Below are 18,512 nucleotides of genomic sequence, written 5' to 3' on the forward strand. Positions count from 1 at the left end.
CTAAAGTTGTCTCTTTGAGTCGGACTGGCTGACCAGCAATTCCCTGGTCTCCACTGTCCATAGAAGTGAGGGCTACAAGGGTGCCTGGCCGTGCCCAGCTTCGTACATGGGTGGCCGGGAATTGCACGCAGGTCAGGTCAGGCACAGCAAGCGCTCTTACCCAGCTGAGCCACCTCCACAGGCCCCTCTTGCACTTCTTTCGTGATGACCGTTATTCATATCTGATCCCCCATCCTCCATCCTGACTGCCAGGGCAGCACCATGACTTAGAAACCATATCTATCCCACTCTCCCTCCATCTTGCTGGAGTTAGGGGCATTTGTGACATCTTTCTTTGCCTTCACAGTTGGCTGGGTTTCTCATACAGACGGACTTAACTTTCACTTTACCCTGGTATGCTGGTCAGAGTGAAGGGCCTCCCCCCACCCCAAGATGTTGCCATGAGTGTTACAATCCACAACTAGAATGTTGGGATTCAGTCACTTTGAAATGGGGGCTCTGGACAGCTGATGTGATCCCATATGTCAGGGAAGGACCCTCTCCTGTCCCTGGTCCTATAGCTGGGTCATGCAGTGGAAGTATCGAATGGTCAGAGCCTCTAGCCCCCCCCCTTTTTTTTTAATCTGGGTGTGGTGGCGCACGCCTTTTTTTTAAAATTTTTTATTTATTTATTTGAGAGCGACAGACACAGAGAGAAAGACAGATAGAGGGAGAGAGAGAGAATGGGTGCGCCAGGGCTTCCAGCCTTTGCAAATGAACTCCAGACGCATGCGCCCCCTTGTGCATCTGGCTAACGTGGGACCTGGGGAACCGAGCCTCGAACCGGGGTCCTTAGGCTTCACAGGCAAGCGCTTAACCGCTAAGCCATCTCTCCAGCCCTCTAGCCCTTTTTAACATGCCCTACTACGCTTCCTAGCAAGGCTTGTGTTTGGGACTCTGTCCTGGGGTGAAGGTTAAAGTTGGGGGAACAAAAATCACTGTGTTGGGTGGGTCCCTAGTAGCAGTTCTGCTAGGGGCGTCTGCTCACCTACAACAGTCTGGCAGGCTCCTGCCTCTGACACATCCCCTGGGTGAGCATGCGTGCACGTGCACATGGATGTGAGTTTACATGCATGTTTCTGTGGCAGTGTGGAAAATAGCTTCCTTGGAGGTGCGGGCCCATTTCTGGGTAAGGAGAGTGGGCAGACAGAGAAGATAATCAGAGTGTATCTCGGCTCTCCCCTCTAATGGTTGCCCATACGGCTGGTCCCCAGTATACCCCTGGCACCTGGTGGGGGTGCCCACATGTGGTTCTAGCTCTGGCTTGTCATCCTGTAAAAGGAGTTTTATCTCTGGCTCAGGAGTGGTTCCCTGGGGAAGCCCGATGCCAGGATAGAAGCTGTAAGCAGCCTCCCTTCTTTAGTTTCCCACCTCCTCCCTGTGATTTTCATGGACTTGGGCCAGCAAGAAAGCAAGTTGTGCTGATTGGACCCAACACACCATAAGTTGGCACGTGCTTTGGCCCCAGGGATGACTTCTTATTAAAGGCATGAGAACCGTGGTTCCACGGAAGAGGCGCGGGGGATGCAGGCAGGCTGGGAAGGAGAGATGGGGGAACATGAGGCAGTGGGTAGAGGGATGTTCACCTGACCTGGGTCCATGTGCCAAAAATGTCCCCCAGCCTGCGAATCACTGTTAAAAGCCACCCCGCACAGGGCACTGAATGGAAGGGCTGAGAGAAACTCCCAGTGTCTAGACCACCAAGGATATGGAAAATGAAGGATCAGAGGTACAGGCCATACTATGAGGGCCATCCTGAGGTGGGCGAGACTGTTCACTCAGGTTCACTCAACAAAGCTGATGCTCTTCCTGCTCTAACCCATCCTTGTGTGGTACAGGGTTACGAGTTGGCATCCCCTTACCACAAGGACTGCAGGACCCAGGAGACCCGGGAGGTGGCGCTGTTTTCTTTATGCTCAGGTCATTGTAAGCGCACAGCTCTGACCCATGACTTTCATAGGCATGATGGGCTGAACTGTGTTCCCACCAAAACAAATTCATAGATGGAACGCCTAAATGGCCTCATAGATTGGTTTCTTTTCTTATTGCTGTCATAAAATAATTGACAGAAACAACTTTAGGGCAGAAGGATTTTTGGGGGGCAGGAGGGATGAGTCAAAGGATTAATCATGGTGAACCAGAGGGCTCTGTTCACGGTGGCAAGAGCATGTGGCACTGTGTATGCGTGGCATTGGCTTTGAAGCAGAGTGTTCAGATGGAATCTGGGCTATAACCCTCAGTCTTTACCCTACAGTGACCCACTTCCTCCTGCAAGCCTCCTAAAGGTTTCCCATCCTCCCAAAGCAATGCCACCATTTGGAGATGAAGTTTGTGGCGGGGACCTTTCACATTCAAATCATAGCGTCTCAGTGACAATGGAATGGGTAGGGACTACAGGCCCAGCCCTGGCTTACCTCTGTGATGCGAGGGTTGGTGCACTTGCTGTTGGCACCTGACAGCTCCAGCCACCTGCTCTCATGGGCAGGACAGTGCTGGCGCAGGGTACACTGGCCGGGGCTCTGGCACCAGCCACACTCGAAGTCTGGGTCGGCTTTGAGGCACAGCCCGCAGCTCTCACGCATGGCGCCACACTTGTAGAGGTAAACTGCAGGGGCACAGGGGCAAAGAGGTGCTCTGGGGTGGGGGAAGGGCAGGGAGTGTCCGGGGACCAAGACAAAGGAGCATCGTCCCAGCCTGGGATGACGGGACCAAAAAAGAGCTTTGCCCCCTTAGCCATTCTGAAGCAGCAAAGAGCAAAATCGAATCCCAGACCAGGGCAAAGGCCTCCGTGGGAACAGCTGACCTCCTTCGATCTTTGCAGAGGGAAGATGCCCAGGAGGACACAGAGAAGCTAGTGAAGGGACACGGAGCCCAAGGGAGACATGGGTAACTGCTAGGATGCTGGGATGGGATGCTACGTGCCCAAGGATGTAAGGATGCCGTAAGACATCCTCCTTCCTTCCCTCCTTCCCTCTTTCCTACCACCTCCAGTCCCTCCACACCTTTATTCTGAGCCGGGTTGTCAATGTTGAAGTGTCCGTTCCACACGACCGTCAACTCCACCGGCAGGTTGTTGATCTCTGTCCCTTCGTAGGAATACTGCAGCCAGCCCAGGGGAGGGAGAGAAGAAAGCCAGTCATAAGGATCTCAAGGGGCACCTGAAGGCGCATCCTGGGACTCTTGAAAGTGCACAAAGCTAAGGACTGGCCAACACTGTGCATGTGAGCCCACGTGCACGTGTGTGAAGCCTTGTACACACATGTATTGGTGTGTAATGGTAGGTGGAGGGATCGAGTGGCTGGAAGATAAAGCAGTGAGTGGGGCCAAACCTTAATAACATATCGGTGTGATGGTACACTTGTGTGACGACACACTTATATGGCAACATGCTAAACAGGCTAGACAAGTGGCTCATTCACCCCCAGGGCTCTCAGGAAGGAGGTTGTAGGCAGAGAGCTTATTCCTACCCAGTTGGGATTTCTCCAGAGAGTTCGACCCAGGGAAGGCCACCACCACCGCAGCCTGACTGCTCTGGGAACCCTGGCCAGTGAACGCCAGCCGGCCACACCTACACAGTGAAGTCTCCATTCCAGAAGAGGTTCAGGGCCCATCATTCCTTTCACATAGACCTCTAGAGAGACCGTCACCTCCAGGCAGGGGCACGGGTGGCAGAAAGTAAGGAATGAAGGAGTCATGCTCTCGAGGGAATGAGAGGCTGAGGATGACTGAAGTGGATCTGACTGAAGCGGAAGGAAAGGGTGAGAAATCCTGCAGGGATCTTAAAGGATCTTAAAGCCTGGGGATCCTTTAGTGCAGAGTCAAAGGTCTGGTGGGGCTAGGCTGTGTGTAATGGGGGACGGGCTTTATGGCTACCAAGGGAGACAGCAGAAGCCATCCTTCCACCAAGCTGCCTACGGCATTTCTACCGAGGGGGCGGGGGGAAGATAGCCACAGACACGTTGACCTGAGGAGAGTTTCGGGGCTAGAGTCCATGCCTCTGCCTCTGGGCAGGAGTAGGTCTATGCACATATATCTAGAAGCTTCTGAAGGAGATGGTCCATGAAATAAATCTCCCTGAGTCCTTGGGACTCATGATGGGCCGCAATGTGAGTATGGTGTGAAGTCATCTTAAACGACACCGTGAGCTGGGTGAGCATCCGGGTTTCTTCAGGCCCAGCTCTAGGGTCTAAAGAGTTTAACAAACTCCAGTGGCAACAGGTGTGGCCAGGGAGTCACAGTCAGCACTTCAGCATGTTTACTCACAGTAGAGGTTATTTGTCCACACTATCACAAAACCCATCTTATGACTGGTGCCCACCGAGCACCCAGAACAAAGCAAAGCTCCCTCGCCCTGCAGAAATGTCAGCAGAGACTTTTGTCATCCTACAGCTCAGAACAGTCATCTCCCCTCACCTGTGTGTGTGGGTGGGTGGGGGAGAGGTCTTACTGGATGACTCCACATTTATACTTTGCTTTTCCCCACAATACATGCCAATATGGAAACTTAACTTGTAATTTAGGATTACAATAAAAAATTAATATAACAACATGGGCTGGAGAGATGGCTTAGTGGTTAAGCCTAAGGACCCCAGTTCGAGGCTCGGTTCCCCAGGACCCACGTTAGCCAGATGCACAATGGGGTACATGCGTCTGGTGTCTGTTTGCAGTAGCCGGAGGCACTGGCGCACCCATTTTTTCTCTCTCTCTCTCTCTGTGTGTGCGTGTGTATGTGTGTGTATCTGCCTCTCTCAAATAAAGAAATAAAAATACATAAAAAAGATTAATAACAACAGTGATATAGTAAGTGATCATAAAATATATTGTGATGAAAGGTATGTGCACATGGTCTCTATCAATACTGTAACTGGTCACCAGTCACTGTGGTAACCAAGTCATCTGCTAAGTTCCCCGTGGACGGGTGGCATATATAGGCTGGATACACTGGACACAGGGAGACTCTCATCCCAGGTGAAATGGAGATGGATGACTTGAGATTTCAGGGTGCTGCACATAGGGCTGGAGAGATCAGTAAGGCTCTTGCTGGGCAAGCCTGAGATTTGAGTTCAGATCCCCAGACCCCAGGTAAAGCCGGAAGCCGGAGCAGGTGTGTGTGTTATGGCGGCGTGCCTATGACGAGAAGGGAGGTACAGACAGAAGGATCACCTGGAAACTCACTGGCCAGCTAGTCTGGTGTATACACAGGTGAACAAGAGACTCTGTCTCAAACAAGGAGGAAGGGGAGGATTGACTCTAGAAGTTGCCCTCTGACCTCCACACACAGGCCATGGCATGTACTTGCCATGTACTCACATACAGTAAACACATACACAAACACACATGCACACACACACACACACACACACACACTGTGGTAGCTTGAATAGATGTCCCCAATATATTCAGTGTTTTGTTACTTTGTAGTTTGCATCTGCAGCCACCTGGCTGGAGGCAGTGTCACTGGGTGGATCTTAAGGTGTGGTGGTGAGTTTCAGATTTCAATCGAAAGATATGCAAAATGTGCTAGCTGGAGTTCCTGAAGTGTGCTGTGCTGTGTGGCTTTTGGCTTTTGGCTTGTGCTTCTCTCTCTCTCTCTGTCTCTCTCTCTTTCTCTCTCTACCTGGTCCTGTAAGAGCAGGCCAGTTTCTTCTGCCATTATGGAACTTCCCCTGGATCTTCAATAAATCCCTTCCTCCATAACTGTGCTTGGTCTGGAAGTTCATCTCAGTGAACCAGAAGCTGTCTGCTACACACACAAACAAAAATTTTAAGATATGAATTATTTCTTGAAATTCCATTTAACATTTTGGATGTGTGATTGACCAAAGCTAACTGAAACCATGGGAAATGAAACTGGATGTGGGGAGGCCAACTGTCATTAACTCCTTAGGAACTTAGTGTTTGTGTTTGGGTTGGTCTGGGTCACCTCAAGTTCTTGTCAGTTTTCTCACACAACCATTCCACTCTGGCCATCCAGAGCTGGTTAAAGATCCCTTCATAAGACCTGCCAAATCCAACTCCCTGGGAATGGGGAGCATTTTGAACGAGCTCCTTTGTGCTTCCAGTAGTGACCAAAGTTCAAGAATCCTGAGCTGGGGAGATGGCTTAGCAGACAAGGCGCTTGCCTAAAAAGCCAAAGGACCCAGGTTCAATTTCCCAGGACCCACATAAGACAAATGTACAAGGTGGCACATACATCTGGAGTTTGTTTGCAGTGGCTGGAGGCCCTAGCTTGCCCATTCTCCCTCTATCTCTCTCTTTCTCCCTCTGCCTCTTTTCCTCTTTCTCAAATAAATAAACAAAACTAAACTATTAAAAAAAATTTTTTTTTTATAGAATCCTGCCAGAAGCAAGGAACCAGGGACCAGAGGGGGGAGAAGTAAGCAGAATGGTGCCCCCCTTTATGGGAATGAAAGTGCGGGTACACTTGCTGGCCTTCCCCCCATCTCTTTATCTTTTTGCTTGCTTATTGTCTCCCTCTTTGAAGGCCTGCAGGCTCCAGTGAGGAGAGGGGTACATGGTCCCAGACTCCTCCCGGGACTGCTCTGGAAAAATTCTCCAGTCCAGGATGAGCACCAGGTAGTTATGCGGAGCTAGCACTGGGCACCTATAGAGCTGACCCTTGGAGACATGCTCATATGCGTACACCAGGCTCGGTGCCCAGCTTCCTCCCCTCAAGCCTCACCTGGCCAGGACCCAATGTGGAAACAGCAGTGATGACTCGGTTGAGGTGGCCAAATACCAATGGGACCTCCAGGCCCCTGTCAGGATGGTGCTGAAATGGCCCAGAAAGGATGGCAAGAATTTCTGCCTGTGCCTCTGTGTGTTTGTCTGTATGCTCAAATGCATGCTGACCCAAGAAGAACAGACCCATGTTTTCTGTATGTCCACGTGTGCACACACACACACTCACACACACACACAGCCACAAAGTGGGGCCGCCGCAACTGGCAGAGAGAACCTGGGCGAAAACTTCAAGTTTCAGGTTCCTTGTTTGTAAAGGGGGGGGATTAGGAAACCACATCCACCCACTAGGATTATTGGGCAGACAGGAGATAATGCACTCAGCACCCTAAACACAGGGCCTGTTGCGTGGCCTAAGCTCCCAAGAAGTACTGTGTGTGTGTTCATCTGCATGTATACACTTGGGGACGCTGCACGAAATTCTGCTCATGTTTACGTTTACAGAGAATCATAAATAGCAGCCATGAGCCAAGTGTTTACATGCCAGACACTTAGTACATATGGGGATGTGTGCATCTATGAGACAGCTTATGTGCGTGTTCTGGTGTGCACATGTGTGTGCGTGCCTTTTCCCTTGGAAAGGAAATTGAAAATAAAGACGACTTAAGGGATCAAATATTCTGGGCATTGCCTTTTCTTTCTGTTCCTCATGTCCCTGGATCCCAACTGGGAAATCCCGCAGACATCATTAACCCCAGGTGCCCCCCGCCAGCCCCTGCCTGGGTCTCTAGGGAAGTCACTGTATTCTGGAGACCCTCCCTTCCCAGATGATGTCTATCCAAATGGGGTGCATGGATATAGTGCCCCATGTGTGCTTCCCCCCCCAACCCCCTCCTCCGTCCCAGCTGGGCAGCTTGAACCACTGGCTCCCATCCCCTCCAGGCCTCCCCCACGCTGCTCCACTTAGCATTTATATAGCTCTCTGTCATCAGCAAGCAGGAAGGGGGTTCCAGGCTCCTGGGTGCCTGGAGGTTAAGAGTCTTTATCAAGGTCTGGCTAGTGGATGACTTTTTCCATGACCTCAGGATGTCCTGTCTCCCCTCCTTCCAAGGTAGGGAAACCTGCTGACCTCACACGCTCATTCTCGCCCCTGAGCATTCTCTGGTCCTGAGCTCTGAGACTTTTTTTTTTTTTTTTTTCCTGGAAAAAAACAGCCCTGAACAACACCATGGTATACCAGGAGTTAGTCTGGGCACTGCGTCTGTCTCGGGGGGCTCCAGCGGGCTAAGTGTCCTCATTCTCTGTGGGACCAGCCCAGCAGCAGGCCCTTGGCCTTTGCGGGCCCACCCTCGCTCGTGACTGCCAGCCTGAGAGGAGGTGACAAGCTCTATTATTAGCCGTACTTGACATTTTCCTAGAGCCCTGGTCTAAAGTAGGCCATGCATACCCACAGTGGCTCCCTTAGCGATGGCCTGCGACCTACCCTCTTCTCCTCCCCCTGTCCCCAGGGGCTGCAGCCTCTCTGGTCCAGGGTCTGTTTCCAAATAGTGGGGTTGGAAGGAATTCCCACCTGCCCACCAGCCCTGAGTCATGCCCACACTGGGTTTTATTGTTCCCTGTCCTTCTTTACTGTCCTCTGAGACCTTTGTCACCAATCTCTGTTTGCCATTGCTCCCTAGTTTTTTTCCATTAAGTTCCCTCCCCCCCACCCCCAGTTCAGATTGCTTAGGGATTTAGAAAAAAGAAACAATCCCTTCTGAGTGTTTCTCCCTGAAGCTGAGAGTCATCTCCCAGGGAAAGCACCAATCCTGGGGATGATGTATTTGCTCTACCGCTGGGTTTTGTCCAACCTCTCATTAGAAACTGCATTCAAGCCCTGCGTGGTGGTGTCGCACGCCTTTAATCCCAGCACTCAGAAGGCAGAGGTAGGAGGATCGTCGTGAGTTCAAGGCCACCCTGAAACTACACAGCGAATTCCAGGTCAGCCAGAGCTAGAGTGAGACCCTACCTTGAAAAACCAAAACACAAACAAACAAACAAACAAAAATAGAAACTGCGTTCACATTCTGAACTTGTGTCTTACTTGCCCTGTGCCCTGGGGAGAGCCGCTTGCTCTCTCTTGGCCTCTTACCAGGATGCCTGAGATGCTGTGTAAAGCTCTATTTGTGTTGCTGGGTGTTTATGTGTATGGAGAATCATAATAGCAGCCATAAGTTGAATGCTTATGTGGCAGACACTTGGTACATATGGAGATGTGTACATACGAGACTGCATATGTGTGCTGGTGCAGGCACTTGTGTGCATGTGTGTGCATTAACAGATGGGCCCCCCTTTCCTGACAGGATCAAGAAGATACTCTCCAGGGTCTATTTCTGCCTCCCACCCACATAGCACCTCGTTTCTATAGACTTATGGGAGGAGATTTGCCCTGATTCAAGCAGATTCGTTTAGGAAGTCACTTGGCAGCATGGAATCCTGACTGAGGCCAGCATCATCACCCTGAGATCCAACGCCCCCACCCACCAGCCCTTCCCCTCCCCTCCCCTAGCCCCATGCAGAAGAGAGAGAGCCAGGCAAAGCCAGAGACAAGCCCTCTTGAACCATAGAATCCTCATGAGTCCTGGCAGGGACGGGACTTCCGGAGTCTACTGCTTTTGGGGTGCTCCTCATGGTTGCTATTCTGGCTTCCCCTGTGTGCAGTGAAGAATCCTAAGGGGATGGAGTGGTGGTTCAGGGGTAAAGCATTTTGCCACGTAAGCATGAGGATGAGGGTTCAGTTCCCCAGAACCCATGTGAAAGTTGGACACGGTGGCCCGTGTCTGTAAGCCCATGCTCCTTCACTGAGATGGGCGGCAGAGACGGGAGAATCCCTGGAGGCTTGGGGGTCAGCTAGCCTGAATACACAGAGGCAAACAACAAGAGGCCTTCTCCAAACAATTAAAAAAAAAAAGCAAGGTCCAACACCCAAGAGGCCCTCTGACATTCACATACACCATTGTGGCCCACATGCTGCTACACACACACACAAAGATTATTTTTATTTTTGTAAAGGAACCTAAAGTTTTCATGGCTGCAAAGTGTTATAAATCCTTAAGTGTAATGCTAGTCTCAAGCATCTGTGAGATGTGAACCCAGAGCTGTGGCTAGAAAGCAACATGATAAGGAAAGGAAAAAGAGGGACAGGAAAGGGGACAGACACATGGTCATAGACGCTATATGTTTTCTGTTGATAGTCTTGGGGATCCTATCCCCCATATTGGTGGAGCTTGGACTCAACTATGGATTTTGGGCAGCATCTGGCTCGTGTAAGTGATACGCTTCGGCCAGCTCCTACTGAATCAGCGGTGTTTGCTGCTGACATTTGATCTGCGCCCAAGCTTTTCCCTGCTGGGACCACAGCCTCCGTGCAGGTTTGGAGTCGGTAGTGGGCGTTTGAGGACTCAGATGTGCCACTCAGGTCAGGCTAAGTGGGAAGGCAGAGCCTAAGGCTTCCAGAACAGCACTTCAGAAAGAGGGGTGCATGAGAAGGCTCACTGGATGGATTCTTTCTGCCCACAAACAGGGCTCCATGGCTCCACCCTGGCTCGTCAGTCCTTGTCACCCATGTATTGGGCGGACAACCATCATCACACCCTGGCTACAACCCGAATACAATCAGATAGCTGGCAGGATCTTTGTTGGTCTTAGAAGCCAGCTCGCTGTGAGCAGAGAGGCTGGGCTGCAGGAAGAGCGTAGAGGGAAGGAGACAACTGGACAGGCAGTCCTGTGGGGGCGGCGGGGCGGGGGGGTCCTGCCTAAGCAGGCTGACGGGGGCTGTGAGAGGTCCAGGGTGCCGGGGTGCCGTGGGGACACTCACAGAGGTGTTCTGACACTGCACGCTGGAGCTGTTGAAACGCAGGGCCGGCACCCTCTGCTCACTGCCCTGGATGTTCAGGATACACTCGTAGCCCCGCTGCCCGGACTGGGGCTGTGGGAGATTCTTGGCTTTCAGAGTGATGGGCTTGATCACCTCCACAGGTACCAGAATCTTGTCCACTCGCAGCAGCTGGGGGCAGTCCTGGAGACAGAGGGCATGGGTTAGCCAGGGCAGCGGGGGAACCGACGGGGCAGGAGCCTCTGCTGAGCATACCCATGTATCAGTCTGTGTCACTGATGGCCATCTTGTGGTCACCCTGGCACTGTGGAGAAAGGAGCGGGACTGAGACATCCCGGGTTCCTGGTGTCATTGTCTCCAGGCCACTCCTCCCCCAGAGGCTGCCCCTGGCCTAGTTAGGTTCACGCTGTTACCCGGTGTGCGCTGCGCACCCGCTATACAGCAGGCATGGCCTGTGGTCCTCTCCCGGGTCCCCTCCTTCCCTAGCAGAGCCTGACCCTGCTGTCTGAGCATCCTCTTCTCCCGAAGGACTGTGATGGCCTGTTTGCTTGCCAAGTTCCAGACAGCCAAGAGTTGGGACAGATGGGCCCTGTGAAAGACTCCGCAGGGAGCCCAATAGCTCAGGACTCAGCTCTGCCTCTGAAAGTGAGACCGGACCGCAGCTGGAGGCACTGACAGGGACACGTTTGGGAATGCTTTGCAATAAGCTTCGGTGACCTTTTCAATCTGGAGGCGTTACTGGCTGAGCTATAGGGATGTCCTGACGTGCACCCCCCTCCCCCACAAGGAAATCGTCGGAGCAGCTACGCACATCTTCTGCTAGATCCTGGCAACAAGTATCCCTCGATGGGGAAACCCTTTGGGAATGGGGAGAAAGAGTCGCTGGCTTCCTTTCGCCGGGGATGGGCAAATCTATCCTAGGAGGGCTTGGAGAAGAATGAGATCAGAGGAAGGGAGGCAGGGGCACTACACTGTGCCAGGCAGGTCTCACTATCTCCCAGGTTCCTCCCTGTCTCCAGGTGCTGTCCAGGACCTGCCAAAGCAGATCGCTTCTGGTTGGGCTGGCCATCAAGACATGATGGCATCCGTGTCTTTCCTGAGGCCACTTCGTGTTGGCCTCTCGGGAGAGGTTTCTGGCCACACAACAAGAAAGAGGAGGGGAGGAAAAATAGGAGACATGGAAACAGAAAAGGAGAGAGCTATGTGGGGGTCTAGGAGAAAGGATGGGGAGCCAGACAGGTGAGACTGCTGACTGATTGGTGGTGGGGTCTTGTTTGGGGGAGCACATCAGGACCATCAAACAAATTTCTCCCCTGTTCCCTCTAGGATCCCCGCACTATTTCCCTGAAGAACAGGCGAAGGAGCAGACCGAACAATTCCATTCCTCAGATGACCCCCTGTGGTGGTTTGATTCAGGTGTCCTCCATGAACATAGGCGTTCTGAACGCTAGGTTTCCAGCTGATGGAGATTTGAGCATTAACGCTTCTTGGAGACAGTATATTGTTGGGGGCGGGCTTATGGGTGTTGTAGCCAGTTTCCCCTTGCCAGTGTTTGGCACACTCTCCTGTTCCTGTTGTCCACCTTACGTGGGCCAGGGGGTGACGTCCACCCTCTGCTCATGCCATCATTTTCCCCTGCCATCATGGAGCTTCCCCTCGAGCCTATAAGCCAAAATAAACCTCTTTTTCCCACAATCTGCTGTTGGTTGGGTGATTTCTACCAGCAATGCGAACCTGACTGCAACACCTCCCCCCGCCCCTCTGCCAAATAGCTGAAAACAGATGAAAACTCAGAAACTTGTACTGCACGTTCACAGTCGCATCATTTACAAGAGCCAAAAGGGAGAAGCACCTTAGGTGTGTCCATGAATGGACAAAAGAATAAACAAAATGTCATTCCATAGGATGGAATCTTATCCAGGCCTAAAAAGATGGGAAAGTCTGACCCAGTCAACAACACAGGTAAACACTGAGAGTACCATGCTGTGTGAAATTAACCATCTGCATGGGGCATCTAGTGTGGGCAAACCCCAAGACAGAAAGGAGACTGGCACGTGCGAGAAGGGAGGAGAAATAAATACTGTAGGTTAGGGACTGCTTCAGTTGAAGATGGTGGGATGTGAGAGGGAATCAGCTGGCTCTTTTAGGCACTTAGAGTGACCCGTGAAAGTGAAAAGACACTTGCCAGAAATCAAAGGATGACCTGACTTCTTACCTCTTCCCTAGATCTGTTTGTCCCCAAACAACCGGGGACCCTCCTGGGCGGGAGAGGTCTTTCCTAGGATTTAAGCATTATGGTTGGTCAAGTTCAGCCCCCAGAACTTGGTGTCAGGGCTGGCCTCTTCCTGAGACAGCCTCTAGCCATAAACCAACCAGCTGGCCCCCTGGTTCACTTGAGCCACATAATAGGGCCCACCACCAAAAGGTCACAAATACGTTTGCAACGGGAGGGTACGCTCTCTGAGTTGCCTGATCACATGGGAACTTCCAAGAACTGGTTAAGTTTTCCCTTAGCTCTGTCCAGGCCCAGTCGGGCTGAGCCGAGGGGAGAGCCCCGTAGCCCTTACTTTCCATATGGGCTTTTTTTTATTTCTTCCAGCTTCCACACATGGCAGAAGCTGTTTGAACTTTAATTTCTTTCTGTTTTTATTTTTTTTTCTCCATGGTTTTTCTAAGCCCTCCACGTGGGTTCCCTAGCCACGTGGGTGCCTTTCCTTGGCTCTGTGCTTCCCTCAGTAAATATAATAATTTAATAATTATCCTCCTCAGTCTAATTTTATCCAATTCTTACATTACAATTAGAAACGGACCTGGGGTTTAGGGTTCAAGGACTTAACCTGTACTGCCCCATCACACGTGGTGGTATGATAAGTGAATGTACTTAATGCCACTGACCTTTATCCTTAAAACTAGTTACAGTTGCCAGGCGTGGTGGCACACACTTTTAATCCCAGCACTCGGGAGGCAGAGGTAGGAGGACTGCCATGAGTTCGAGGCCACCCTGGAGACTACATAGTGAATTCCAGGTCAGCATGAGCTAGAGTGAGACCCTACCTTGCAAAACCACAGACACACACATACACAAAACTAGTTACAGGGATGATGTTTTCCACATGGTTATTTTTACCAAAATTAAAATAACAAGAAAAAATAAAACAAAGAGGTCCATCAGGGAGGCAGACCAGCAGGGGGAACAGGAGCTAAGGACACTTCATAGCTTTGACCTTCCCCTTGCATGGGGTCTCCAGGCTCTTAAAAAGGTGAGTCTCTGGGAAACTTGAGACCCCCTACGGGAGTCAGAGTGGCTTCATCCTGTGACCCACTTTGCTGTTACATGACCCTCATGCTGTGGCAAATGTGAATTGTGGCATGCATAGGTGAGAGAGGGGCAATTCCGTAAAATGGGAGACGTTTCTCTTGACGTCTGCTCCGTGTGCCCTGAGACAGGGGACTTATCAGGCAATCATGTAGTTTGGGGGCACTTTCTCCATCCATTAAATGAAGATGTGGTTTGTATTAGGAGATTTTTTTTTTTCTGGCCTCTGAGATATTGTGACACAATATGATATATACATATCTGTCCCTCATTCTTGGCGCAGGGCTTCTAAAACCCTTGGAATTTCCTGACTTATTATGGTGATGGGAACTTTCTGTTTTTCATCCTAAGTCCATTTTCAACCATTCTTGAGCTCCTGCCAGTGGATGTGTTGCTGATTCTTGAAGGGTGGCTGCCAGTTGCCAGAGGAGTAAAGTGCGCAATTACAAGAGTTTCCTCCACACTGTGGGGAAGAGCGAGGGCCTGGATCGGAGGTGGACTTTAGTCACCAATCGCCCATGTCCTGACCATTCGCGGCCTCACAGGCCAAGGCAGCAGGAGGGGCCCCTGGAGCAGGCACCGGGGCCCTCATTCTGCTCAGCTTTCTCTAGCGGCCCCTCCGCAGCCTTTGCAATCACTGTTACAAGAAGCCAGGAGATGTATGTAAGCGAATGCTTTGCTGAGTCCTGTCACCTATTCTAACATATGAACAAACTTGAATAGGGTGTTTGGGAACCCTTGATTTGTAGCTTAGGCAGAAAGTATAGGTGGCAACATCAGATTTGTGACTGGTGTCTCAGGTGGGGAGTCTTGTGGACCCTTCTGAGCTTGAAACCCTGTGGGACCCAATATTTAACTCCAGGTAGATAGTGTCAGAATAAAAGCCAATTACTGGATTCCTACTTGATGTCTGAAGAGAATTGGAGAAAAGCTTAGGGTATGAAAAATGTCCCCCCATTTGGCGTCATAAGTGTGAAGTTTAGCAAAGAACAGTTTTTTTTTTTTTTTTTAAGTCTTAGTTCTATTAGGATTCTAATAGATGCCCTGGGCGACATCACTATATAATAACCTCTTTGCAGTAAGTTTTTCTTATTTCTAAAATAGGAATAATAATATCTACTCAAGAATGATTGAAGGGACTGCAGAGATGGCTCAGTGGTTAAGGCACTTGCCTGCAAAATCTAATGACCCAAGTTCAGCTTCCCAGTAAAGCCAGATGCACAAAGTGGCACATGCATCTGGAGTTTTTCTGCAGTGGCTGGAGGCCCTGGTATGCCCATTCTCTCTGGCTGACTGTCTGTCTTGTTTCTATCTCTCTCTGCTTGCAAATAAGTAAAACAAAAACAAACAAACAAAAAAGAATTATTGTGGACACACACCCATATATGCCATAATCAAACTCATTTGCATGCCAGCCTAAACAATTAATTAAAAAACTCCAATAATTGTTGAATTAGCTCAAAGTGTGGTATTCAATATGCCAGTCCACTGAATGGCTACTAGAGTAGCTCGGGTAGAAGGGGAGGAAGAGTGGTGATTTACCTACCAGTATTTTAATATTTATGTATATATTTAATATTTATGTGTGTATTTAATATGGACGTATATGTGTATATGAGTTCATGTGTGCCATGACGCATGTATGGAAATCAGAGGACAACCTTGAGTTGCTTGTACTTTATTTTCACCTTAAAAACATTTTTTAAAAATTTATTTACTTGAGGGAAAGAGAGAGAGGCAGATGGAGAGAGAGAGAGAGAGAGAGAGAGAGAATGGGCACGCTGGGGCCTTTAGCTGCTGCAAATGATCTCTAGGAGCATGTGCCTTGTTGTGCATCTGGCTTACTTGGGTCCTGGGGACTAGGACCTTAGTCCTTTGGCTTTGCAGGCAAGTGCCTTAACTGCTCAGCTGTCTCTACAGCCCTATTTCTAAACAACTCCCCCCCCCCGCTTTGTAATTATTTTGTTCGTTTTTATTTACTTATTTGAGAGCAACAGACAGAGAGAGAAAGAGGCAGATAGAGAGAAAGAGAGAATGGGTGCGCCAGGGCCTCTGGCCACTGCAAATGAACGCCAGACGTGTGCGCCCCCTGGTGCATCTGGCTAACGTGCGTCCTGGGGAATCGAGCCTTGAACCGGGTCCTTATGCTTCACAGGCAAGCGCTTAACTGCTAAGCCATCTCTCCAGCCCTCCTCCCTCTTTAAAGACAGGGTTCCTTGGCACTGCACATGCCAGTGTAGCTGGCCCACTAGCTTTGGATTCTCCTGGCCTTCCCTAACATGATCATAGGCGTGTTAGGATCCCAGACACATGGGCTACTTTCTGTGGGTGATGTGGAGGACTGAACTCAGATCAGCCAGCAAACGCTTTTAGCCAGTGAGCCATATCCCCAGCCCTCAGCTTAGTCATTGAGATTTTGCAGCCTGATATGTCCCTACCACTGGGTACTGGCTCTGGAAGACATCGTGTGCTACTGTTATGGTTTTTGTTAGCTAGCTATGAGGATTCAATTCCCTACCTCCGTCATGCCTGGCACACTCTTCCACGCACAATCCCGTTTTATACCATGCCAGGTATGATCATCCTGATATTTCAGTGAAGACGATTCAAATAGCAGCCACCTCTATACGCACACAAACAGTGGGACCGTGAGCCTGGTCGGTATTTTCATCTGATCATCTAACTCTTTGCCATAGGTGATTATCTAGCCTCACGCTGACTTCTTCCAATACATCCTGCCCCTCTCTTTTCAAAGCTCACACTTCTCTGAACCCTCATTTGAAAGGGCCAGCGCTTGCAGGATGGAAAAAAAAAACACCTGTATTTGACAAGATTATTTGGAGACTTAAATGCAGGCAGTAAGAACTTATCTCCCTTGGAAGCTGTTTTGCCCTATGGCTACATTCTGCAGTTGTAAGAATAGGCTGAGGGGTGAGGAAGGACAGTGGCTTGAGGCACTCGCCAACATTTAATAGCTTGGAATTCAAGAGGTGGATCCAGCTGACTCCAGCTCCACAGTCCAGCCCCTTGCATGCTTAGGTCTCCACTTAAATGCATACAAAATGAGGGTAGCATTGCTGCTTGCAGAAAGCCGGGAGACAAAAGCCAATCAGTCCGCAAGCAAGACAGCCACCTTTCCATCCGCCATGTTCAGCTTGTCCATGGCTGTCTTAGGCACAGGCCTCGTTGCCTATTTAAATAATTGAACAAGGACATAAAGAATGCTGCTGGGTTGGGAGAGGGAAGGCTGCTTTCAGGGTAGGACTGCCTGGGGAAGCGAGGTGGGACAGGCTTGTGGATTTACAGGCTCCAGTGTATGTACAAGATGAGAGTGCTATCTCTCCTAGTTGTTACAGCGACGTTGTGGGAGAATGCAATGCTCTTGGGGACTTGGGTTGGGGGGGAGGGTTGGTGCTGGAAAAGTATGATTTGTAGGTTATGTCTTCCCCACCACCACCATGTCACCTCAACCCCTATCAATTCCCAAAGTGGAGTCAGCCTTAGGCCCCTAACAACGCCCCAAATTTATACTCACCTCGTCAGACCCATGGTGCCTAATACAGAGATGCAATGCGCCGTATATTTTCCTGCTGTTGCCCAAGTTTATAATACCATTAGCATGATGTACGGCGGGCTGGTTTATGGAAAGAGCAAAGTAATAATGCAGAAGGAAGTGCTCCTAACCCTGGGGGGGAGGGGCAGACGAGATTGATGGAAAGTGCAGCTGTCTGAGGAAGTGGCACTCTCCCCCCCCCCCCCCCCGCCCCCGTAATTGAATACCTGAAGTGGGGGTTGTGCCTGGGTTGGGAACTAGTTCTTGAGCCCGGGGTCTGGCTTTGTCTTCTCAAAGGAGGGCCAAAGGGGAAGGGCATGGCAGGGGTGGGTCCCAGGACAGGGGTCACCAGCAGGAAAGGACCAGAATCCTTCACCAAAGGAGCTGCTATTCACCCTCCGAAGTCCAGCCCGAAGGAAATACCTTTGGCCTTCCTTTGTCTCCAAGGGCAGGGTTTATCTCAAGCATCGGTGGTAGGCAGTATTCAGGACTCCTGCCTGCTGGTCTGTAGTTCTGAGGGTGAACTTGACTCTTGGGGTACCAGAGTTCACAATACCTAGCCTAGCTCCAGACCTTGTCTCCGAAAAGTGCTGACACTAGCGGAGGACGTTGGGAGAAGCTTTGAAAGCAGGCTTTGCAGATCAAATGGGATGCGTTTCGGCTCCTCTGCTCTCCCATTGAGCCTGCGGAGGAGAGGTGTTGCTGGGCACCTCCTGTCTGAGCCTGTACACCTGTGGGCCAGATGTGTGGACCCTTCCTGCCAAAGCCCATCGCAGCCTGGGGCAGACAGCAGCTAGCTCTCTCTCCCTTCAAGGAGAACTAATAGCAAACCCGCCCATGGCTTTGCTTTCCATGGATGTTCGTCTTTGTTTCCTAAGAATTCCCACCGCTAAGTGTGTGGGCTGCAGTTCAGGTAGGCTTGTAGAAGAGCCAGGAGCTCCAGCGCACATGGGGACATGGGAAGAGTTGGTCTGGCAGCCCTGTTAGGGGCTGCTGGGGGTGGAAAGCCATGCTAGGGGATGGCAGGGAGCCCGTGGTGGAGCCTGGGA

General features: G+C 50.7%; 1 protein-coding gene across 1 annotated transcript in view; it reads right to left on the bottom strand.

The window, feature by feature from the left end:
• The window catches only part of Plxna4 (plexin A4), a 533,417-nt gene that overhangs the window by 84,252 nt on the left and 430,653 nt on the right, over positions 1 to 18,512 (bottom strand). Inside the window, exons 10-12 of the mRNA XM_004661200.2 lie at positions 10,577 to 10,777; positions 3,042 to 3,138; positions 2,454 to 2,644 (exon numbers count right to left, since the gene is read on the bottom strand). Coding sequence (XP_004661257.2) covers positions 2,454 to 2,644; positions 3,042 to 3,138; positions 10,577 to 10,777 — 489 coding nt within the window. The remainder of the gene's footprint in view (positions 1 to 2,453; positions 2,645 to 3,041; positions 3,139 to 10,576; positions 10,778 to 18,512) is intronic.

The sequence above is a fragment of the Jaculus jaculus genome, chromosome 10 (assembly GCF_020740685.1).
Source record: "Jaculus jaculus isolate mJacJac1 chromosome 10, mJacJac1.mat.Y.cur, whole genome shotgun sequence".
Taxonomy (NCBI): domain Eukaryota; kingdom Metazoa; phylum Chordata; class Mammalia; order Rodentia; family Dipodidae; genus Jaculus; species Jaculus jaculus.